Genomic DNA, 23,794 nt, shown 5'->3' on the forward strand with positions numbered 1-23,794 from the left:
CTAATAACTAAAAATCTACTTAAAAAAAGTAATAAAATAAGATGACTAAAATACCTTTCTTGGTCGTTATATGGTTCCTTCGACCCTACACCCGGTGATAAACACCGGGTGGGTCTTCTGCTGGCACGTGTCCCATTTTTTATTTTTCTAAAACCCCTAGCGGGAAATATATTATAAAATATAAAAAAGAGACACGTGGCAGCAGAAGACCCACCCTGTGTGTTATCACCGGGTGTAGGGTCGAACAAATCGTGGTTATATATCTATTAACACTTCTTCTATTTGAGAAAATCATTGTTTGAAATAATCTGTATGAATAATAAGGAAAAAATTGATAAAAAGTAATTACTGCCTAATTGTAATTCTAAAATTATAAATAATAATATAAAGTATATTTTTTTCGTTCAAAACGACAGTTAATTTGAAACGGGCCAATTAGGCAATTACTGTTTAATAGGATAGGGCCGTTGAGCCCAATAAACCTTAATGAATATTAAAACCCAAATAAATTCGTAGGCCCTACGAAGACGCGAGCGAGAGCCCAAACTTATCTCACGCGCCACTAATTTCAAATTGTTTCCCGGCTCTTTTAGAAACGCCAGATACACAATTCCAAATATTTTATTTTTATTTTCTTTACTCTACTCGAACTGACCTTGAAAAAAGCAAAACCCTAGGCGTCGGCCGAGAAATGTCGACGTGGCAGATGTTTTCCGATGCCACGAACAATTTCCGGTGGGAAATTGCCGATCAACAGCTCCAGGAAGAAGAACAACGATGCGACGACGTACATCAACAGCATATTGACACTCCTCGCCTCACTTCCATGGCCGATCTATTGCTTCTAGGCACGTCAATGCTCTTACATCTAATTGCTGAATTACTTTGAAATATACGTTCGCAAATCAACATTTCGCACCTTTTCATTCTCTTATTTCTTTGTTTATGAATTCGTGCAGGTTATTCTAAGTTAATGGAGAATGGGGAGGACAATTTGGGGAACCCACCTATGTTTCGGACTGGATTGGGAAAATCTGTTGTGGTGAAGCAGTCTTCAATTGCTAAGGCACGTTCAGTTCTCGGTGGTATAGACGACTCGTTAAGTGAAACAGGTGTGGATTTTTGATTGGGTTTCGGTTAATTATTTTTTTCCCCGCTACCATTCAACTGGGGAAAAGTTTGATTGTTTAGTAAATAAAACTACTATGGAAATATGATTATTTATCTCTGCTATATTCAATTACATGAGGTGAGATTAATGATTAGGGAACTGAGTTCAGTCATTCGAAATGAAAGAGAGTAGATTTGGAACTTCAAATGCTATTACTTTTACATTGTTTCGACTCAAGTTGGTATGTAGCAGATAGAAGATTGTTGGTAGTTTGTGCTTTAAATGTTCTTTTTTAACTAGTGCTGTATTGCTTTGGCAAACGTACTTTGGTAAATGCAATTTGTCTCATAAATTTTGTAATCACTAAGGTTGTATTTGGATCGGAAGATTTGGATTTGAAGAGAGAATTCTCGGAAGAATTCCAAATGACTCCAAATGAGATGGATCTGAAATCCACCACAGTAACTCAAAATATAACTTAAATTTGAGAGCAGTGGGTTTGAAATCCATTTCAAAATGAGTCAATGCAAACAACTCCAATGGGTTTGAAATCCTATTTCTCCCTCCAAATCCTTCAATCCAAATAAAGCCATATATCATTGAAATAAACCTGGTTTTCAGTGTTTTTTTCATGCTGACAAAATTTATAGTTGTAACATTGTTATATAAATAGGTTTTTATGAAAATGCAATGGGCTACTACTCCGGCAAAAGACGAACCCTTATAAATAATGCATTGCTTACTTAAGAAAATATATCATACAGGCCTCTTGGATGGGAGACAAGATGGATATTCTTTATTGAAACCAATGTTTGAGATGGATCCAGTGAAACCAGCTGTTAACTTGAAGTACGGATCGCAGAGTGGCCCAGAAAAAGTAGTTAATATGTCAAATTCCATGTTTCAGACGGGGTTGGGGAGAACCGTAAACATATCTTCGGCTGGCCTGCTTAGAGCAAAATCTCTGTTAGGTCTGGATGAAGATTGTGATCAAGAGTCTCTCTACGGATCCGATCAGAGACATAAACAGTCAACTTCCACCGAGTTCATTGCTCGGGAAAATCCATCTTGTTTTGAGACCGACCTGAGTAACTTAAGTTTTAGCAGCTCTACCAAGCCTGTGACATCTTCCAGTTTTAAGTCTGGTTCCTGCAGAAAGAAATCAACAAAGCTACCCGATTTCACAAATGCTGACTCCAAGCCTCCTCCAGTGAAATTTCATACTGCTGGGGGAAGATCCATATCAGTTTCCAATGATGCATTGCAACGAGCGAGGAGTTTGCTTGGAAATCCTGAGTTTGATTTTCTAGATGAAGCAAGCACAGCTGACCCACTGTTTTCAGTAATTGATAATGGAAAAGCCAGTTTTTTATCAAGTCAAAGAGATGAATTTAACACACCATTTTCGCATCAGAAGACTGAAAGCAGTGGCAGTTCCTTGACGAATTTTACTTCTCCCACTCGGTCAATTTCAAACCAAAAGCAGTTATATGGTAAGTCTGAGAAACTAGGACCAGGGAATAACTTGATTGCGAAGTTTGATGCCGAGGCAGCAGTGAGCAATTTGAAGAGACCTTTTAATGGCCTTACTTGCGACAGAAAGCCCCCAAAAAGAAACTCATACTCAGAAAAAGTGGATAGTTCGGAAAACACACTTCAGCTGAAAATTAACCCCGCCAAAAGGTCCAACGGGGCTCTGGTGGATATCACAAATACCATGAACATAGATCACAGCGGAAGTAAAGAGCATTTAGTTGAAAAGAGAAGACTTCGAAGGATTAGCTCTGTTTCTCCATTCAAGAAGCCCCGGACTTCATTTGTCACTCCTTTAAACAAAAATAACTCTTCAGTTAATGGTAAGGTATCAAGTTCTGAGCATAATTCGTGCTTCATAAAATCTTTCTTTGAAAGTTCTAAGGCATAAATTATCTTCTAGTTTTGTCTAGGCTAGCACCAAAAGAGCCCCACTGCAAACAGAGAGTTTCCATGAGGTACCCGCTTCAAGTTCCACGAGCATATCTCAAAGAATATGTTTTACAGCCTCCATCACTTAAAAAAAAGGTATAATGTCCACAAAGAAATTCTTATCTTTACTAATTGCTTTTCCTTTTGAAATTAATAGCTTACTCTATTTACTATGAAATAGTTGGAGAACTTGCCAGAATATGTGAGAAAAATGAACCCAATTGCTGCTGAAAGTTATACATTCGCCAGTGAAGTACCAGCAGATTGCATTGGACCTGAGGCTTTTTACTGTATGTTGTCTCAGTCTGGAGCTTCCGTCCAACACATGACTAAAGAGTAAAATTTCTCTTGCCATTTATCTTTATCATTCTTATTTCGTGGAAGGCGACTATTAGGTTCCTGTAACGTATTTTCCCATCTGGATATGTCTATACCCGTGAGGATAGCGTTAATATGGAATTGGGAACAAATACATGTTAATCCGATTGGCTATGATGAAAAAAACTTATTTTTTCTTTTCAAAACTATTGAACCATCCTCGTGTTGTGTGAACTGTGGTGGTATACTTAATTCATATTTTAATTTAATTTATATCTTCTCTGGATGTTTTGGTTCATTTATTATCCTCCATCCTTTTATAGTATTTTCATTAGGTATCTACAAAATATAGGTGGGTATCAAATCATTATAAGTGGATTGTTTGGAAACTTGCCTCTTATGAGAGGTGCTATCCTGCCAAATTCGCTGGAAAGCTATTGACAGTCTCTAATGTGCTTGAAGAACTACGGTACAGGTATGTAAGCTTCATCTTGTAATTTTTCTTAGCTAATTCTTTCAGGAATCTAACTGCATTCTATCAATGAGTAGGTACGAGAGAGAAGTTAATCATGGTCATAGATCATCAATAAAGAAAATCTTAGATGGAGATGCACCACCGTCTTCAATGATGGTACTCTGCATTTCCTTTGTTGGTAAAGGATGTTACCCAGAGTTTGGAAATCAACCTGTTTCGTTAGAGGAGGATGGCAACGATAGAGCTTCACAAGTAGAGTTAACAGATGGGTGGTGAGGAAGTTTTCACATTAATGATTTTCCTACCAAGTTGATTTCCAAGTGTGTAACTAATGAATATATTAGGTATGCCGTGAAAGCTCGGTTGGATGAACTGCTATCTCAGAAGCTTGCTTCAGGGAAGTTGTTTTTGGGGCAAAAGCTCAGGGTACAGTTTCTTTTCATGTATCTTCATAGTGCATTGATGTCATTTAAGGATTATTTGTCAATATTTTCTGCTGCTTACAGTTTGTATTGTCATCTGAAGATCTGTGGAGCAAGATTTTGTGGGTGGAATGGGCCTGTTTCACCTTTTGAGGTCAATGTGCAGTCTCATTTTCTGCTTATTCTGTTATGTTGGATATTTTGTTCTCTACTGTTTCTTAAGTAATGCTAAACATGATTTCAGGCATCACAGACAGTTAGTTTAGTCTTGCATACAAATGGCACGTACAGATGTCACTGGGCAGAACGGTTGGGATTCTGTAAGCATTTGCCATATTACAGCCCCTCATTTTGCATTTTGCTATGATATTTTTTTCTACAGTTTGTTTAATGGTTTCCTCAAACCTGAAGAATGGGCTTTCTGTGTACATAGGTAAACGTGTTGGTCTTCCATTAGCATTCAGATGCATCAAGGGTACTGGAGGGGCAGTACCAAGCACGTTAGTGGGGGTAACAAGGATATATCCAGTTCTCTACAGGGAAAGGTATAATAGTCACATAAAATAATCTTCTGTGAATTGAGTTTGACTGGAATAACATATCATCCAGGTTAAGTGCCGGTAGTTTCGTTGTGAGGTCGGAGAGGGAGGAAGCTAAAGCGCTGCAATTATATAACCAAAGGTGACATTTGCTTTGACACGTCTTACTCTTGTTAGGTCCCATGCCATCTTGACATAATTTTACAAATTTGATTCTCCTTACCTGGAAAAAATTTAGCACCTCCCGAGTCTTGACTTAATGTTGCCCTATTGCACTAAATATAGTTGGTCAAACTTTAGAAAGATAAAAAGTAGATAATAGTTGAAGGTCTGATCGCTTGATTTGACAAATATCACCTTTTTTTTTACCGCTCTCGACGCCAGTCTCAATTTTATGGTATAATTTCTATATAATTAAAGAAAAGGTTTATTTTTAATGTTACCTAAATTATGTTGATGAATACTTGAGACCTGATTGTTGAGTTGTTTTTGTGTTCAGACGCGATATTGTGGCTGAAGGAATCATTTCAGCATCCCAAAGAGAAGTAGAATTTGATGTTGGATATGATCATGAAAGTGAAGAAGGTGCCAGACTTATGAAGCTTCTTGAGACAGCTGCAGAACCAGAGGTTCTAATGGCAGGGATGAGCTCTAAACAGTTAACTTCTTTTGCTTCTTATAAAGCTAAGCTGGAGGTATGAAATAATTATTTCTTTAATGTACACCTAGAGGAGTTCTAATATCTTTTCCTGTGATGTAAGGCAATGAGGCAGACAAATATGCAAAAATCCATTGAGGACGCTGTGGAAGCTGCTGGGCTCAGTGAGAGAGATGTCACTCCTTTTTTACGGGTTAGAGTTGTTGGTTTGACAAGTAATTGTCATTCACGAGAGTCTTGTCCGAGGAAAGGCTTGATAACAATATGGAATCCAACTCAGAAGCAGGTGAATTGGTTCATGACAGGTTTTCTAATGCAGATGCTACACCTTACATGGAGCCAAGTTTCTTCACACTCTAGATCTTTTTCCGTTGCTGATTTTGCGATTGATCTCTTGTATTTTTGTTACTTCGTAGACCCTAGAGCTGTGTGAAGGGCAGGCATATGCTGTTGGAGGACTTGTACCATCTAGCTCCGATTCAGGCATCCTTTACTTACAAGCAAGAGGAGCGACAAACAATTGGTTACCTATGTCTCCGTTGAAAATGGAAAATTTTGCGTAAGTGAATGAATAGATACACATTTCTTTCTGTGTGCGTATGAGAAATATATTGTACTATTGGAGGGTCAAGAAATCAATTTTGCAGGCCATTCTTCACTCCTCGTTCATCAACTGCAGTATCAAGTATTGGTGAAGTTCCTCTCTCCAGGTACGTCTTGTGGGCGATGTCCTGGAATTGCTGGTGCTTTTCTGAAATTGCCTGAGGTTTGATTCACCCTTTTGTACAGTGAGTTTGACATTGCGGCTTTCGTAGTTTATGTGGGAGAGGTGTATAGACAAGGTAATCAACAAAAGCAGTGGGTCTTTGTGACAGATGGAAGCACATCTGAATTTTGTTCGGAGGAATCATTAGATGCATTGCTGGCAATTAACTTCTGTTTGCCTTGCATTGGACTTGATTCATCTGCTCCAGTTAACTCAAATATTGCTGGATCTGTGGTAAGTATTTTCAAATATCTGATCTATACAATTTTTCGCAATTGATTAATTGGTCGGTATAGTATGTCTTCCACTTTTTAAATCCAGGGAAGAACTTCAGAACTAAAATTGTAGATTTAAAAGCGAAATCCTGCTAGAAGTTTTCTTTAACTATATATAGCACAATCCTTTTCTGCAAATCAAACTGTTCTTTGCAATTACACGAATTAGTCAATTAGGAGTTAGTGTAATAATTCTGTCAATCTCATCACATTTTCAAGGATACGAACCTTCAATTCTTTTGGTAGATTACAAGGATATCATTCTTAATATAAGATCGGGAAAAAAAATTAACTTTTGTAATCTATGCACAGGTCGGGTTTTGTAATCTCACCAAGAGATCAAAGGATCATGTAAATGGCATATGGGTGGCTGAAGCAACAGAGAATTCGGATTATTTTTTAAGTTATGATCGCGCAGGTCGCAACCATTTAAAAGATGTTTGTGCTAGAGTATTAAAATGGGCAACTACATCAAGTTCGGTATGCCTCGTCATATTTGATATACCGTCTATTTTATTCTCCCTCTTATTCCCTAATATAATATCTCTGTAAATTTGTTGATGCAGATAATCGAGAAGCTTAAGGAAAGAGTTTTGACTATTATCAGAAATTCGAAAGATGGGTGTTGAAAGAGCCTATTTAAGCACATAAAACCGAGTGTGTTGAAAGAGTTTTTGTATTTTGAGATTCTACAACCAACAACTAAACCAAGTGCGCGAGTATGAGATGGGCATTGTGAATGTATATCGTCTGAGCCTCGTTTCAAGTTTGCTTATTACAATCGGCCTGTGTTTAGCCGTTAGCGGGTCGGTTTTCGTTACTTTTGATGTATAGCATTTCTCTCTCAAACATGTAAGAATAATTACGGCAATGTAAATCTTAATTCTGAAGTGATGTATAATTAGCTGAGTCAACATCAATATTAACATATAATTAGCCGAAAAAAAGAATTGCAAAATTCCAGCTCAGCTCAACAGGCTCAAGAAACGAAGGGCAATATCGACTATACACATTGATTTAACACAAATTGAATCATAGGACAGATTTCCAATCTCGATCGTCATCATTGTTATTAAAAAATATTCTACAGAAAAAATGCCCAGGCCTCATTTGTGTGAACCTTCTACGACACGTGGCACAAGTAGGGTGGATTTTATCGTAATTTTTGTCTTATCTTATGTTCCCTCAACTGTAGCATGTTTTGATTTCTTGCAGCAGCCCAATATCTAAAGTGAAAAAACTGCAACCCTTCAGCGAATCGTTGCCAGAAAATCAAACTATCGAAAAAATATTGGAATTTTGCCATGTGTTTGTCTCAGATACGTGACCGCACACCAGTTTTCATACTATAACCAGTAATATCAAATATCAATATATCACAGTCAATCCCTCCAAATTACTTTTTCCACTCCAAACCCAAAAACTAGAGAGAGAAACTAGAGAGATAGAGAGAAAAGACAAACAGTGGTGTAAGAAGACACACCAGATGAAAGGCGAGGGAATATCTCATAGTACGACGTCGTCCTCTAATTTTCTTTTTTTCCTTTTTCTCTGTCGGAAAAAAAATGCATGAAAGCCAAAAGGAATATCACAACTCCTTAATGTTTTCTTCCACTTCTGTCCTCATCTTCTATATAAACACTACTCCCATGCCAAGTTTGAAACCCTAGAACAAAAAAACTCAAGAGGATAATTATATATATATGGAGCAAGGGAAAAGCAGTGTGTTACGAGGATGCATCAAAACAAGCAAAGGGCCGTGGCTAGTTCGCCGGCCGACCAAAAACGGCGGTCTAGTGACGAAGCTACGTTTTCCTTCAGACAAGGAGCGTCTGAACAACAAGCAGCGAGAATCCAGGAGGAGATCTGTGGCCCATAAAATATTTTCGGGCTTACGGGCCCATGGTAACTACCTTCTTCCAAAGCATGCTGACTCTAACGATGTTTTAAAGGCTCTTTGTAATGAAGCTGGTTGGCACGTCGATGAAGATGGCACTGTTTCTAGAAAGGTATATATTATTTATTTATTTATTTATTTAATTAATTAATTAAACTACTATTTATATAATTTTTTTTGGGTTAGGTATGTGAATCGAAAATGCCGAGCTTGATCGAAGACGAAACGAACCGGGTTTCCGGATGTGAGTTTGGGTTTGAAGATGAAGAGTTTTGTAAATGTGGGCGTAGTATGGATTTGCAGTGTGATGGCCACCTTGATACTACCCTCACCCTTTAATTAATTAATTGTTTTTTTAATTGCTAGTAAAAATAGAAATTAATAGATTATTATATTAGAAATGAAATTAAATAGAAGGGTAAAAAGGGTATGTTATTGTGGATTTTCTAATCTCGTGTTTGAAGCATTATTTTGCAAGGTAGAATGTTAATTAATCCAAATCTTTATAAACATGAAGCTTCTGGAATTATGATGTTAAAACGAAATCGAAGACGAGTAGAAACTAAAATTTTCATCTAATTCGACTTCCGCAAATCGATATCTCGTCACGAAACGCCAAATTCCACTCAAATTTTCACTCGATCGTTCGAAATGTACATAATAGATAGATACAATACAACCAAAGATCATATTCATTCATGCACAAATTAAAATAAAACCCTAACTTAATTAATTTTTAATCACAAAAATTGGAATAGTAATTGGTTCCAAATATCAGGGACACCAGGCAAACACCAGTGCATGCAATCGGAATACGTAGAAGGATTTGCCATATTCTCGGAGCTCAACGCCTCCCAAAATTTGCGATAAATTGTCGGGTGCCCGTCTTTTCTATACTCCGATAACTGAGTTATATTTAAAACCGAAACTTTCGAACCTAATTTACTCAATATTTTCTCCACCACACGCATTGTCGGCAAATCCGAACCGCTTCCCCAGTACCTCTCGTTGTTCATAATCGGCTCTTTCTCGTTATAGCAATTCCCTTCACCTTCCGCCTCCCACTCTTCTTTCCTGTTTTTCGTTTTAAAATAGTAAATTAAATAAAAAATCTTGATATTTACTCATTAAGGCAAACTTTATTTGAATAATACAAATAAATAAATAAATAAATAAATAAAGAAGCTTAATTTACCCTAAATGAGTAGGCGACATGGTAACGAAGAAAACCTTCTTTTGAAGTGGATCGGTAACACGAGAGTCGACCCAATCAGCCCATTTTTCCATAGCTAATTCCATTCCTCCAAGACCACTAATTTCTTGACAAACATTCTTCTCTTCATTGCTCCATCTAAAATCAACACGATTTTTCGTAAGCCTTTCATATATTTTCTCGTTTAAGATGCTATATAATATATACGGGTATATATATACATATATTACATATATACTTACAAGAGCTTAACTGGACCCTGTCTCCACCACAAATACGAATTGAACACGAGTATGTCAGCATGCTCCCATCTTGACGAATGCCTAAATATTGAATCCGGGCGCAGTATCCTCTCGTTCATTCGATGGTCAACTGCGTCGTCGCAGTTGGATTCAACAAGAAGTGGGGCCCACAGAAACTCAATCGTAGCATTATAATTCTGTACAATAAACAAGAATGGCCTAACTTTAGAAACTTAGCCGATAAGCATATATACGTAAATCAAGAAACAAATGAACAATAGTATTTCTCGACAGAGTAATTTACGTTTGCAGTTTACTACCTCTGCTCTAAAAATCGTAAGTTCCGAATTCGGTGTGATCGACTGTTTATCGGGCGGAACGGAAGACTGCAACAAACACAGCATCGATATCCATTGCCCTCTATTCAAAGAATCTCCGACAAACATTAATCTCTTCCCCCTCAATTTCTCCCACATTTCCGTCGAATTCCACCTATTAAGTAAAATGCAATTCAAAAACGCAATTCTCCGACATCGATCAAGTAATGTAATAGAACAATGTAAATCGAGTACCGTTTCAAATTGCAGTTCTTGGGTTGCCATCTCCAGAACTGGTAATCTAAATCAGGCCTCCCATGTTTGTGGCAAGCCAATTGATCAGACATGTACGGACAATTAGATTCTTTATACAACGGATACGAAACGTTGTCGAAAACCCATTTCCCAGAAAACAAGTCACAGCCTTCCACCGCCGGAGCTGCCGTTCTGCCGCCGGAATCCGCCCGACGAACGGCTGAAACAGCTCTCCTGCCACTATACCTTACCGTGGAAGCGCATTTAGTAAATTTATCCAACCCCACTACAACAAATCCAACGAGAAAAACCAAATCAAATCAAATCAAAACAAACCCACTTCTGATTTAGGTTTCAAGAAATTGCGCAGTCAAAATCAGAAAATTCAAATTCGAAAAACCCAGAAACAATTTAGTAAGAAAAAACTCACCTGGGGGTTTTTTGGAAAGATTAAAAATCTGGGGCGGAGCGGAATTGAGCAAAGAAGTATCTTTGATGATAGATCGCTGCTCGTCGCCATTGCTGACGTCACTGTATTCTTGAATCACTTGAATGTAGGATTCGTTGTATAGAATCGAGAAAGCTATGAACACAAAGAAGACGAGCGCAATAATTGGGTAATGGGCTTTCCTCTTCTGCCATCTCTGCATTTTTTTTTTTTTTTTTTGAGGTTGAAAGAATCTTTGGTCAGCCGACAATGACTCTTGTAGTTGAATATGAGAAAGAAGAAGAAGTAGGATTTTTAGTAAAGACTAATTATGTAATTAAAATATATAATCCGACCACTAAACCCATAATTGTATGGTACAAGGAATATTTGGTGATTATGTATTTTTTTTTTAATTATATCGAGGAAAAATGTTTTTACGCATTGATTGATGTTGCAGCCTGCAGTGATGGAGCTTTAATCAATTAAATATTTGATCCCAAATAAAAAATAAAAAATAAAGAAAATAGTTAATTAAATACATGTGATGTGGCAGACGAAAGAAGACACTCGTAATAATATAAATGAAATGTTAAATGTCATTTCAATTTTACTAATGTCGTTTTAACTTCGAACCTGATTTTGACATATTTCTATTTTGATTTTGGCAAAATTGGAAACACGAAAATTGTAGTCCTTTGGGTTAGCTTTCTAATCAAACTTAAATCCGCTAGATTGGATGTCGTATGACAAAGTTATGCATGAATGAGTCACATTTTGAATTTTAGATACCTCAATACATCAAAGTTGTGGGCAGTATCCATTGATTCATGTATATCTTTCTCGTTCGACATCCAATTTTAGTGATTCAAGTTGGATTAGAAAACTAACTGAGAATACTACAAATTCTATTTTTTGGGTTTTGCAAAATTTGGAATTAAAAATGATCAAAATCACGTTTGAAGTCGTAATGGTATTATTAAAACTCGAACGACATTTATCACATCCCTAATATAATAATATCAAATAATAGAAAGATTAATATATAATTAAAAAAGAAAAGAAAAGTGCGATCTTTCAATATAAATATAGTACGTATAGATATAGTATTTGTTACTCGTTTGCAGAGAATCAAGTCTATAATTATAAGAAATTACTTTCTATAAATTGGGAAATTCTTGACATTTTTTTTCCATCATATAAAGTATTTTTCAAACAAAATGGTCAGATTGGTACAACTTAGATTTTAATAAAATAACTAAAATTATCAGTTTCTCTTACCCACGAAAGTCGAAACACACAATACACATGGGTGTCTATGTTATTATGTGTAGATCAATCGTGATTCGTGCATGATCACCTGGTGTATTTTATTGAGTGTAGCCTCTACAAAACTCGACATGGACCCATTTCTTTTATCTTAATTGGTCGATTCTAGGTGTTGAAATTGGTAATAAATTTTCGAATTCTATTAATTTTAATCTCCCCCCCCCCCCCCTTTTTTTTCTTGCTTCCGTAAAACTTTTCCTTCTGAATTCCCAAAAATTCAATTTATTTTTGTCGATTTTTTCGAATCAACTGAATATTTATATAAGATTTCAAAAATTCCATTTTTTTAAATATAAATTAAAAATTCCAATTTTTATATCATACGTGAATAGAGAAAATGAAAATTTTGATTTTTGTCCAGTTCAATCCGAAAAGCCCATAAAGAATCAATTAGAGAACAAGTAGTATATTGCATTAATATTTCTTCTTCTCCACATTAAGAAAAAAAAACAAAAAAAAAAAAAAAAAAAAAGAAAGACTGAATTAACTAATGATTAGGAATTGATAATATAAGAATAAAGGATCTGATTCCAAACATCAGGGACACCTGGCAAACACCAATGCATACAGTCTGCAAATAGAGTTATGTTCTTCAATTGTTCCTTACTTATTGCATTCCAAAATGTCCTATGTACCGATGGATGCCCATCTTCTCTATAAGCAGACAATTGTGTAATATTCAAATATTCCACTTTTACCCCTCTCTTCGACAACTTCTCTATCGTCGATTCCACTATTTCCATCATGCCCCGATTCGCCCCACTCGGCCAATACTTCTCGTCCCAATTCGGCTCCGTTTCTTTGTAGCACGTGTGATCCGTGCTCCACATTGTACTCCTACATACAACATTATTCACGTCCGATACAAATTTTAATCTATTAAAATAACTTTAATCGCAACAATAATAATAATATTGCATTTCGGAAGATTTTTCAACATACCCTACTCGAAAAGGTGATGCGCTCATGAAGAACAACTTCGTTTTCGTTGTATTAATATGCATTTCCACCCAATCGGACCAAGTGCTTATCGCCAATTCGTAACGACGTAGTTTCATCTCTACTCTTTGGTATATTGCATCTGGGCTACCGAACGATCCCCACCTATATATACATATACACTAAGAAATTAACGAAAATTAAAAAAAATAAATTAAAAAAAAGAAGATTAATCATGGTTTATGGTACTAACAACATTGTCATTGTAGTATCCATCCACCAAGCAAAGGAATCAAAGATGAGTATATCAGCATCACTCCATTGTCTACCATGCTCTTCTATATTTTTTATTCTTACGACACGCGGCCGCACCCTGTGAATCTTTATATCGTCGCAATTAGACTCCACAAGCATCGGCGCCCAGTAAAACCCAATCGTCGCGTTGTATTCCTTCATTTTCATCAATAAAAAATGAATTCCAAAGAGAGAGATCGAAAGAGGAGAGAGAAAGAGATCGAGAGAGATTTTATTACAATGGAATGAAAAGAGTACAAGTTTCCCTCAAGAACCACCGATTTATTCGACAATGGAGGAAGATACGAATCGATAAGGCAAAGCATCGACTTCCATTGGTTTCTATTCAACGAATCCCCGACATATATAAGCTTTTTTCCTCTTAATCTTTCCAACAACGCCGTGCCATTAAACCTATTCACATGTCCGAAAAATATATATATAACAAATATATATATATCTATATATATATATATATATCTATAAAAAAGTATCAATAAGACAAAATAAAATATGTTTAAATTAATTAAATAAACCTTGGAAGATTACAATGATGAGGTTGCCATCTCCAATTTTGATATTTCAAGTCCTTTCTACCATAAGACTCACATGCAAAATCATTCTCCATGAAAGAACATTGTTCCTCCTTGTAAAGAGGGTACGACGAATTATCGTAAATCCATTTCCCTGAAAATAAATTACACCGGCTTGGAATTCGATTATTTTTTTCACCTCCATTAATTTTTTCTTTCTCGACGAGATTTTGGCTTTCTACGTTACCGCGTGTTAGATGAATAACTACAAGAACAAAGGCTAGAAGGATTAGGGTTGCGAAGTGAGGGAATTTCAGCACGTGTTTTGTTTTCTTAATAGCAATTTTTTCAATGTGATCTTCTTTCATTTTTTCTTCTTGCATATTGTAGTTTACTTTTGATAACTTTCAGTTATATACTTGTGTATATATATTTATAATAATAATAATACAATGTATAATTATCCCACGTTGATTATGAATTATGACATGTGAAAGTGATGGAAAGTGATATGAGACGTTATGGTGTAACTACACCCAGTTAATTAATTAACAAAGATATTGTTACTTTATTTTATTAGTAAAATTTAATTGTGATATCATATGTAATCTTAAAATTAATTGAAGGTTTTATATATGTTTTAAGTATATATTGAATAATGTACATGTTGCCCCTTGCCTCATCTAGTTTAGGGATTATTCATTATTGCATAAGAGATTGATAGGAAAATATATTTAAGCTATAACTTAATTTAAAAAAAATTAAATTAAATTATGCAGATCAAGTAATTTCATTAACTCATTACCAGGGGTTTGTATTATATTTCACAAAATAAGCCTGTCGTTAATTATAAAAAATACCCACATCTATATGTAATCACCAAAATTCCCCCGAAATTTGTTTTTTTGTCTTATACTAATCCCCTTACGGTGTGATTTTCACGGAATCTTTTTGAATTCAGGAAATAATATTCCCAAAAGTCCCGATTCTACCCTTGTACGCATGGTATTCCTTCATGTTATTTTAAAAAGATAAAAACTAGCCTTAGGGGAGCCTTTACGCGAAATTTTTATTCTTTTTAAATTACACATTTACAATTTTTTAGTATTATCATTACCCCTCTGAGAATAATTTTTGTCTTTAAAAAATATCATAAAGAAATGCAACGTATGCATGGTGTGTTTTCGTAATTTAACCCAAGTTCTAGGGGTGTCATAATTTTATCTCAATTTAATTAAGAAGGACATTAGTGAAGTAAACTAAAAAAACCAATAATGCAAACAATCTGGAATATTAATCAACTAAAAAAAAGCATAGTTGGATTAATGAAGTAAACTATCCAATATTAATCAACGACTTCTCACATACAAAAAGAGAAAAAAAAAAACTCTTAAATTAATTAAAAAATACAGAATTAAATTAAATCTAACTATAATTTCATAATATAGGAATAAAGAATCTGATTCCAAACATCAGGTACCCCTGGTAAACACCAATGCAAACAATCTGAGTATTTGGGAATCTCATTTTGTATCTCTTCTTTAGTCACAGAACGCCAAAATGGCCTATGTATCGATGGATGTCCGTCTTCTCGATTAGCCGATAATCGTGTTATATTCATATATTCCACTTTTACCCCTCTTTCCTTCAGCTTCTCTATCGTCGATTCTACTATACACATCATGCTCATGTTAGCACCACTTGGCCAATAATTCTCGTTCAAGATCGGCTCCGTTTTATCGTGGCATGTGTGGTCCGTGCCCCACGTCGTATTTCTGCATGCAGGCAATAATTTTTCGTGTTTTAATTCGATCATAAATATATATATATATATATATATATATATATATTTTTTTTTTTAATTTAATTTTTTTAACACATACCCTACACGATAAGGCGAGAGGCTCATGAAGAACAATTTGGTTTTATTCGGATTAATGTGCATTTCCAACCAATCCGACCAAGTGTTTAGAGCGATTTCGTATCGACGAAGCTTCATCTCTATTGTTCGGTATATTGCATCTGGGCTCTCAAATGATCCCCATCTGAAAAATTCATTTTCTCAACAATTTATTAAATATGAAAAGGAATTTTTTTTAGGGTTTTTCGATATATAGTACACTAGAGAATATTATTCTTACACGAGTTGAATTGTCTCATCCATCCACCAGGCAAAGGAATCGAATACGAGTATATCAGCATCTTTCCAGTGCCTCCCGTGTTTTACTATAGATTTAATTCGTACCGCACGAGTTTGTTTGCGGTGAATAAATATATTGTCGCCGTTTGATTCCACAAGCATTGGCTCCCAATAGAATCCGATTGTCGCATTATATTCCTTCATTAAATTATTAGTTTAATTTCATCAACAAAATGTATAAGTTTTCTAGATAGATAGTAGATATATAGCCAGCTTAATAGTAACATGGAAAACTATATATGTAATGAAATAAAGAAATATATATATTAGGGTTTGATTAATTACAATGGAATGAAATGAGAGTAAGTTGCCCTTCACGCCCACTGATTTCTTCGAAGATGGAGGGAGATATGAATCGATAAGGCAAAGCATCGATCTCCACTGATTTCTATTCAACGAATCACCGATAAATACGAGCTTTTTTCCCCTTAATCTCTCCAATAACGCGGTGCCATTGAACCTATTATTCTCATTTTCGAAAAATATAACAACAATTACATAATACTAACTAAGTCGTGGGGAGAGAGAGAGAGAGAGAGAGAGAGAGAGAGAGAGAGAGAGAGAGAGAGAGAGAGAGAGAGAGAGAGAGAGAGAGAGAGAGAGAGAGAGAGAGAGAGAGAGAACCTTGGAAGGTCACAATGATGAGGTTGCCATCTCCAATGCTGATATTTCAAGTCTTTTCTTCCATTAGTCTCACAGGCAAAGTCATTTTCCATGAAAGAACACTGTCCCTCCTTGTAAAGAGGGTACGACGAATTATCGTAAATCCATTTTCCCGAAAACAAATTGCACACTGGAGTTGAATTATTTTCGTGTCTGATTCGATCTTCTTTGTGGAAAACTAGGTTTTGTAGATGTACGATGTCATCGTTGTTTCGTGTCAGATGAAGAGCAACGACAACAAAGGCTAGGAGGATTAGGGTTGCAATGTGAGGAAATTTCAGCATGTTTTTCCATGTATTAGGAGCTATGTTCTCATCTTCTTCCTTCATTTTTTTTTTGTCTTGCGAGTTTACGTTTTGCACATGCCCTATATCTAATAATACGCGTATAATGCGGGGATTGATTCTTTGTTCGAATAACCACACGTGTGGTTTATGAATTTGCACACGTGAAAGTAATGGAAAACGGCACGAATTTGTTGTATGTGTAACCGATGTCCTGTTTTTAATAACCGAAATGATTTGTTACTTTATTTCGTGCATACAATTTAATTGTCGTCGTCTTTTTGTACGATTTAGGGTTTACGATTAAATTTGTTGCCTTTTGTCAATAATCTCATGTAGATAAATGTTACATAAATACAATGAATAACATATATTACACAATCACACATACATATACTCACATGTGGAAACAAGTTTGGAAATAAATATGAAATTTAATACATTATTAAATTAAGAATCTCATGATTTGTTTGCGTTCTTGATCGAACATGGTACATTTACGAAGATTTAATAATGTATGAATAAAGGATCTGATTCCAAACATCAGGCACCCCCGGTAGACACCAATGTATACAATCCGAATAGCTTTTGGGATCTGTTAATTGTTTTTCATTTGGAGGATGCAAGAATTTCTTATAGATTGATGGATGAGCATCTTTTCTGTAACTCGACAGCTGCGTTATATTCAAATATTCCACTTTTACCCCTCTCTTCCCCAACTTCTCTATAACCGATTCTAACGTACGCATCATCTCAATATTTGTCACAATCCCCCGATAACCCTCCTTCAATATTGGCTCACTTTCATTGTAGCAGCTCACTTTCTCACTCCATCTTTCACCGCTAAAAACGGCATAAAATAATAATCATTAATAATTAAAACAAATAAGGTTGAAAATAATTAATTAAGCAGATCAAATAAGTTATGGAAAAGGGCTTTTTTTTTTTTTTTTTTTAATCTTTTTGCATTCGAACGTACTAATAATAAGGCGGCGAGAAGCTCATGAAGAACAACTTCGTTTTGGTTTGATTGACATTGATTTCCAACCAATTTGACCATGTGTTCAATGCCATTTCGTAGCGACGTAGCTTCATTTCTACTCTTTTGTAAACCGCATCGGAGCTCCCAAACGAACCAAATCTGATATATTCATCGAATTTGGTGAATTTATTATTAATAAGAAATAGTAAAAAAATATATTTTTTTTTATTTTAATTACTTACAAGATGGTCATGGTTGAATCAAGCCACCAAATAAACGAATCAAATACAAGTATATCCGCATCGATCCAATGCCGAGCATGTTTCTCGATAGAATTTATTCTAATTATACGGTCTTTTACTCGATGATTCTCGGGATCATCCGCATTAGATTCCACGAGCAACGGAGACCAATAGAACCCGATTGTTGCATTGTATTCCTTCATTAAGTTATCAACCATGCATCAAATAAATATATTTAATTAAATAAATCACATATTAAAAAAAAAAAAAGTTGATCTTACAGTTGCATGAAAGATGAACAAATTGCCGTTTCTGATAACCGATTTATGTAACGACTGATTGAGAGAAGATTCAATCATGCAAAGCATAGATACCCATTGATTCTCATTCAACGAATCACCGACAAACACAAGCTTCTTCCCTCTGATTTTCTCCAGCAATTCCTCGCCATTAAACCTGTTAATTAACAATTAACAGAAATGATTAACGGAAGCTAATTACGAGATTAATTAATCAGGAAAGAGGATTAACACAAAACCTGGGAAGATCACAGTGATTGGGCTGCCATCTCCAGTTTCGATACTTGAAATCCTTTCTGCCGTATTTCTGACAGGCGTACACATTCATCATGAAAGAACAATGTTTCTCCTCGTACAGAGGGTACGATGATGTGTTGTCGAAAACCCATCTGCCTGAAAACAAGTTGCAGCTTTGATGATCGGAATCGGCGATTCTGTGTTTCTTGTGTGATTTTCGTTCTTCGTAGTTTGTAGTGTATTGTTCTTCTTTTTGCGTTTTGTGATAGTCGTCAAGTGTTCGATAAAATGCCACAACGAACAAAGTTATGAGGAAGAGACCAACAAGATTGTTGGACGACTTGAATCTTGATTTCCATGTGCCGAGGTTCATTTTCATTTGTCTTCAGTCAGTAACTATGCTTCTGATTTTTTATTAATATATATAATATATAATTATATTTCCCCACCCAAATATTTAATTTTTCCTTAGAAGTCATCTAATAAATAAAAATAATTTATTATATATTTTTCTAAAAGTCCATTAATAATTTTTGTTTGCATATAAGTTTGAAATTTTATTCAGGATATAAATAATTTATATAGAGACTAGACAATTCTATATTTTGGAGCCACTTATAATATGTAAGTTCTGTTATTGTACGTTTTAAAAGGATATTAACATCCTGTTTGGCTAAGCAGCTGATAAGTTTTTATGTCTCATAAGCTGTTTTACGAGTTGATAAGCTGCTACATTTATCTTTAGAATTAAATTTTAAACTGTTTGGATAATGAGATTATAAGCTCTTTTCACTCATTATAAGATCTTAAATAAAAAGATGGGATAAATGTATTTAAAAACAAATTCTTATTTGCTCTCTAACAACTTATAAATTATTTTTTAACAGCTTATAAGCTCAGCCAAATCCAGAAAACTTTTTTTGATAAGAAAGTTGTCTAAGTTGGCTTGCACTTGATGGGGATAACTCGTTACATTCGAATAAAATTGTGTAAAAATATAACTTCAAATAATTCATGACTCCAATAAAACTAAGCTAAAGATCAATAAAAACTCTAAAATAAAGCAATATAAATACATACTTAAATATTTCATATTATGCTCAAACAATATTATTCTTAAAATTCAGACTAATTGATGATGTAATCAGAAAGAATTTGATTCCAAACATCAGGTACACCCGGAAGACACCAATGCAGACAGTCGGAATTGTTTCGAGGATGTTTTTTTTCCTCTTCGGTTAAAGAATCGGAAAACCTACTATAAATAGAAGGATGTGCATCGGTTCTATATTCGGACATTCGTGTTATATGCAGATATTCCACTTTTACCCCTCTTTCCTCCAGCTTCTCTATCGTCGATTCCACTATGCCTCTCATGCTCTTCTTTGTCGAAACCAAATACTCATCCATGAATAGTGGCTCACTTCTATTTAAGCAGTTCCTCAAAACATCGCCCCTGTACAATCATTATCTTAATCGTATTTTAATCGAAACAAATCACTCGTTTATCAAATGAATTAAATATGTATATACCTATAGAGATAAGGCGAGACACTCATGAAGAACAACTTAGATCTCGTTCGATTGATGTTCAATTCAAGCCAATCGGACCATGTTGTTAATGCCATTTCGTAGCGACGAAGCTTCATATCTACTGTTTTGTAGATTGCTTCTGAGCTTCCAAATGAACCCCACCTTACATATTATTACATACATTTTTTAATTAGGAGTAATTAAAAAAAATAAAAAATCATTTAAAAAAATTGTTATAAGTTCTTACATGAGTGTCATTAAGGGATGTAACCACCAAGCATAAGAGTCGAAGATTAATATATCGGCATCGTTCCAATGCCTTGCGTGATTTTCGATCGACTCGACTCCAATTACACGGCCAGGCACACGGTGGTCCCATATGTTATCCGCGTTAGATTCGACTAGAAATGGCGACCAATAGAATCCGATTGTGGTGTTGTATTCCTTCATACACGAGTATTTTTTTTTTCTTCTCAAGAACGCAATATTTTTATGTCGAATGCAATCAAGTATTTACATAATTAAATGGAATTAAAGACAGAAAAAATTTCTTACATTGTCATGAAAGAAGTACATATTGCCATCCAAGATTAATTTCTTATTTGATGATGGAGGAAGAAATGGCTCAATTAGACAAAGCAAAGATACCCACTGGTTCCTATTCAACGAATCTCCAACAAATATAAGCTTCTTCCCCCTTAATTTCTCCAATAATATTGTCCCATTAAACCTATTAAATAAAAATAACCACAATCATAGGATAATTAATATTCAAGAAAAATAAAAAAAATAATAATAATGTTAAAGAATTAATTAATTACATAGGAATGTCACAATTGTGAGGCTGCCATCTCCAACGTTGATATTTCAAGTCCTTTCTGCCATGTTTTTCACAAGCAAAAGTATCATCCATGAAAGAACATTCTCTCTCCTTGTAAAGAGGGTACGTCGATTTGTTGTCGTAAATCCACGTGCCTGAAAAAAAATCACAACGACCACTACTACTACTAGTACTAGAATAATTTTTGTCGTCGCTATGTAATTTTTGTTGATTTTTCAAGAATTTCAAATAATTTACGTCGCGAGTAAAATACAGAGCAGCAGCTAATAAGGATACGAGGAGAAGGCATGTGAGATGGTGGAACTTGTAAAAAAAATCCCATGTCTTGTTAACCATTTTTCCTACATAAATAATTCATTCGGGTTTTCGATTCAGACATGAATTTAAGCTTTATTGCTTTTCGGATTAAGTAAATTTCTTTATTATGTCACGTGGTTTAATTTGCTCTTTTATGATGATTCTTTATACACTATGATTCTGATATTCTGTTTTATTCTCTTCTTTATACAGATATGCAGTGGGAGTACTATTTATTAATTAATTAAAATAATTAATATTTTTAATAATATATTTTAAGTTAGTGCAGTTTCGGGCTGCAGTTTCTAAGCCCATCTTGACCCATACATTCCCAGGCCCAATAGAGTCAGCCCAAGAATCTAGGGTTTGACTTTGACAGCTCAGCTGATCGATCACATAATTTAAAAATTAAAAAAAATCAAAACAAATCAAATACTATATTCTAACATCTGCATTTCAGAATTCAGATCATACAACACTTTAACTGTCATGGAAATTAAATTCAAATTTCAACTATTTTTTTTTATTTTGTACATTTATGAGGAGTTGATGATGTAAGAGTAAAAAATCTGATTCCAAACATCAGGAACTCCAGGAAGACACCAATGAACACAATCCGAATAGCTTTTCGGATTCGATAATTGCTCGTCGCTTAGATGGAAGAATTCCCTGTAAATCGATGAATGTGCATCTTTTCTATAGTCCGATAAATGCGTTATATTCAAATATTCAACTTTTAGGCCTCGTTCCTCCAATTTTCGTATAGTCGATTCCGCAATGTGCATCATATCAACATCCGTCGCAATTCCCCAATAGTCCTCCTTCATTATTGGCTCCGTCACGTTGTAGCAGTTTCCGTCGTTCAAACTTTCACCCCTGTAAATATCATGTAGTAAATCAAACGGGACTAATTAGTAATTATTACGTCGAAAATACTTTTGTACACTATAGGGGAAAAATAAGTAAAATTGGGATTTTAATTAATTAACGTACGTACTGAGAGTGATGAGGCGATAGGCTCATGAAGAACAACTTCGTTTTCGTTCGATTAATGTTTATTTCCAACCAATCCGACCATGTGTTCAATGCCATTTCGTAGAGACGTAGCTTCATTTCTACTTTTTTGTAGATTGAATCGGAGCTCCCGAACGAACCCCATCTGATGTATTTATCGAATTTAGTGATTTGATAATTTATTTAAAAAAAGAAAAAAAAACTTTAGTTTGAATTACTTACAAGATTGTCATGGTTGGCTTATGCCACCACATAAAGGAATCAAAGATGAGTATATCGGCATCGGTCCAATGTCGAGCATGTTTTTCGATTGATTTGATTCTGAGTACACGGTCTTTGACGTAATGGGAATCTGGATTATCGCAATTGGATTCTACGAGCAACGGTGACCAATAGAACTCGATTGTGGCATTATATTCCTTCATTAATTTAGTTAATCAATCAAATAATCATAAACACATGTTTCTTAAGCTACTTCTGCTGAAAATATTTACCAAAAAAATTGTCTTACAGTTGCCTGAAAGACGAACAAATTGTCGGTTTGGACAACTACTTTAGGCGAGGATTTACGAAGAGACGATTCAATCATACAAAGCATCGATATCCATTGATTCTTATTCAATGAATCTCCTACAAATACGACCCTTTTCCCTCTTATTTTCTCCATAAACGCCGAGCCATTGAACCTACTTTTTTTTGAAAAAAATTACTAATCAACTTTAAAAAAAAAAAAAAAAAAGACGAAAACTAATCGGACAAAAAACGAGGATTAAAAAGAAAATTACCTAGGAAGATGGCATTGATGAGGCTGCCATCTCCAGTTTCGATATTTGAATTCTTTTCTGCCGTACTTCTCACATGCAAACTCATTCATCATGAAAGAACATTTTTTCTCCTCGTATAAAGTGTTCGGTATATCGTCAAACACCCATCTCCCCGAAAACAAGTTGCACCTAAAAACCGAATAATTATTCGAAAGTCCCGTTTTTCGATCCACGTTTTTCGCAATCTCCTCTACTATAACAACGTCGTCGTTTCGACCCGTTAGAAACAGAGCAGCTGTGAGCAAAGCTATGAGGAAAAGAGCAGCAAAATAATGGGATTTGACTCTAATTTCACATTTTCCATGTTCCATTTTTAATTTGTTCTGAATTTTCTTGAATGCAGCCAAGAATTGGAGGGTACTTAGTAATATAGTAATTAAGGATGCAATAAAAAATGCTAATT

General features: G+C 35.0%; 6 protein-coding genes and 1 pseudogene across 7 annotated transcripts; 1 reads left to right on the forward strand and 6 right to left on the reverse strand.

The window, feature by feature from the left end:
- The first annotated feature begins 560 nt into the window (after nt 1-560).
- On the forward strand, nt 561-7,349 carry LOC105953130 (protein BREAST CANCER SUSCEPTIBILITY 2 homolog B). The gene is made up of 19 exons (XM_012976760.2): nt 561-848; nt 960-1,112; nt 1,876-2,967; nt 3,048-3,172; nt 3,258-3,412; nt 3,747-3,869; nt 3,944-4,141; nt 4,214-4,295; nt 4,395-4,445; nt 4,536-4,611; nt 4,725-4,836; nt 4,901-4,972; nt 5,330-5,525; nt 5,592-5,774; nt 5,905-6,047; nt 6,136-6,198; nt 6,278-6,488; nt 6,842-7,009; nt 7,096-7,349. Exons 1-19 carry the CDS (start codon nt 692-694, stop codon nt 7,156-7,158), a joined length of 3,423 nt encoding a protein of 1,140 aa, XP_012832214.2. The 5' UTR covers nt 561-691; the 3' UTR covers nt 7,159-7,349.
- A 1,677-nt stretch (nt 7,350-9,026) lies between these two features.
- TBL35 (TRICHOME BIREFRINGENCE-LIKE 35) lies at nt 9,027-11,426 on the reverse strand. The gene is made up of 6 exons (XM_012976759.2): nt 10,884-11,426; nt 10,454-10,739; nt 10,202-10,373; nt 9,882-10,078; nt 9,622-9,777; nt 9,027-9,500 (listed from the first exon to the last, which is right to left on the reverse strand). Exons 1-6 carry the CDS (start codon nt 11,101-11,103, stop codon nt 9,167-9,169), a joined length of 1,365 nt encoding a protein of 454 aa, XP_012832213.2. The 5' UTR covers nt 11,104-11,426; the 3' UTR covers nt 9,027-9,166.
- Nucleotides 11,427-12,691: 1,265 nt separating this feature from the next.
- LOC148767201 (protein trichome birefringence-like 34) lies at nt 12,692-14,992 on the reverse strand. Its single transcript, XM_088823865.1, has 6 exons — nt 14,968-14,992; nt 13,979-14,213; nt 13,682-13,856; nt 13,402-13,598; nt 13,152-13,313; nt 12,692-13,046 (listed from the first exon to the last, which is right to left on the reverse strand). Exons 1-6 carry the CDS (start codon nt 14,990-14,992, stop codon nt 12,704-12,706), a joined length of 1,137 nt encoding a protein of 378 aa, XP_088679991.1. The 3' UTR covers nt 12,692-12,703.
- A 275-nt stretch (nt 14,993-15,267) lies between these two features.
- LOC148767202 (protein trichome birefringence-like 34 pseudogene) lies at nt 15,268-16,319 on the reverse strand (annotated as a pseudogene). Its single transcript, XR_016033794.1, has 3 exons — nt 16,117-16,319; nt 15,859-16,020; nt 15,268-15,750 (listed from the first exon to the last, which is right to left on the reverse strand). The product of XR_016033794.1 is annotated as a protein trichome birefringence-like 34 pseudogene (transcript).
- Nucleotides 16,320-17,592: 1,273 nt separating this feature from the next.
- Nucleotides 17,593-19,255, reverse strand: LOC105952751 (protein trichome birefringence-like 34). Its single transcript, XM_012976332.2, has 5 exons — nt 18,885-19,255; nt 18,628-18,802; nt 18,347-18,543; nt 18,102-18,263; nt 17,593-17,965 (listed from the first exon to the last, which is right to left on the reverse strand). Exons 1-5 carry the CDS (start codon nt 19,253-19,255, stop codon nt 17,620-17,622), a joined length of 1,251 nt encoding a protein of 416 aa, XP_012831786.2. The 3' UTR covers nt 17,593-17,619.
- A 579-nt stretch (nt 19,256-19,834) lies between these two features.
- LOC105952750 (protein trichome birefringence-like 34) lies at nt 19,835-21,600 on the reverse strand. The gene is made up of 5 exons (XM_088824138.1): nt 21,237-21,600; nt 20,971-21,145; nt 20,663-20,859; nt 20,416-20,577; nt 19,835-20,338 (listed from the first exon to the last, which is right to left on the reverse strand). Exons 1-5 carry the CDS (start codon nt 21,590-21,592, stop codon nt 20,011-20,013), a joined length of 1,218 nt encoding a protein of 405 aa, XP_088680264.1. The 5' UTR covers nt 21,593-21,600; the 3' UTR covers nt 19,835-20,010.
- A 489-nt stretch (nt 21,601-22,089) lies between these two features.
- Nucleotides 22,090-23,714, reverse strand: LOC105952749 (protein trichome birefringence-like 34). Its single transcript, XM_088824015.1, has 5 exons — nt 23,353-23,714; nt 23,079-23,253; nt 22,790-22,986; nt 22,551-22,712; nt 22,090-22,429 (listed from the first exon to the last, which is right to left on the reverse strand). Exons 1-5 carry the CDS (start codon nt 23,700-23,702, stop codon nt 22,090-22,092), a joined length of 1,224 nt encoding a protein of 407 aa, XP_088680141.1. The 5' UTR covers nt 23,703-23,714.
- Nucleotides 23,715-23,794: the final 80 nt, after the last annotated feature.

Source organism: Erythranthe guttata, chromosome 10 (assembly GCF_056151865.1).
Source record: "Erythranthe guttata isolate IM_541 chromosome 10, IM_541, whole genome shotgun sequence".
NCBI lineage: Eukaryota > Viridiplantae > Streptophyta > Magnoliopsida > Lamiales > Phrymaceae > Erythranthe > Erythranthe guttata.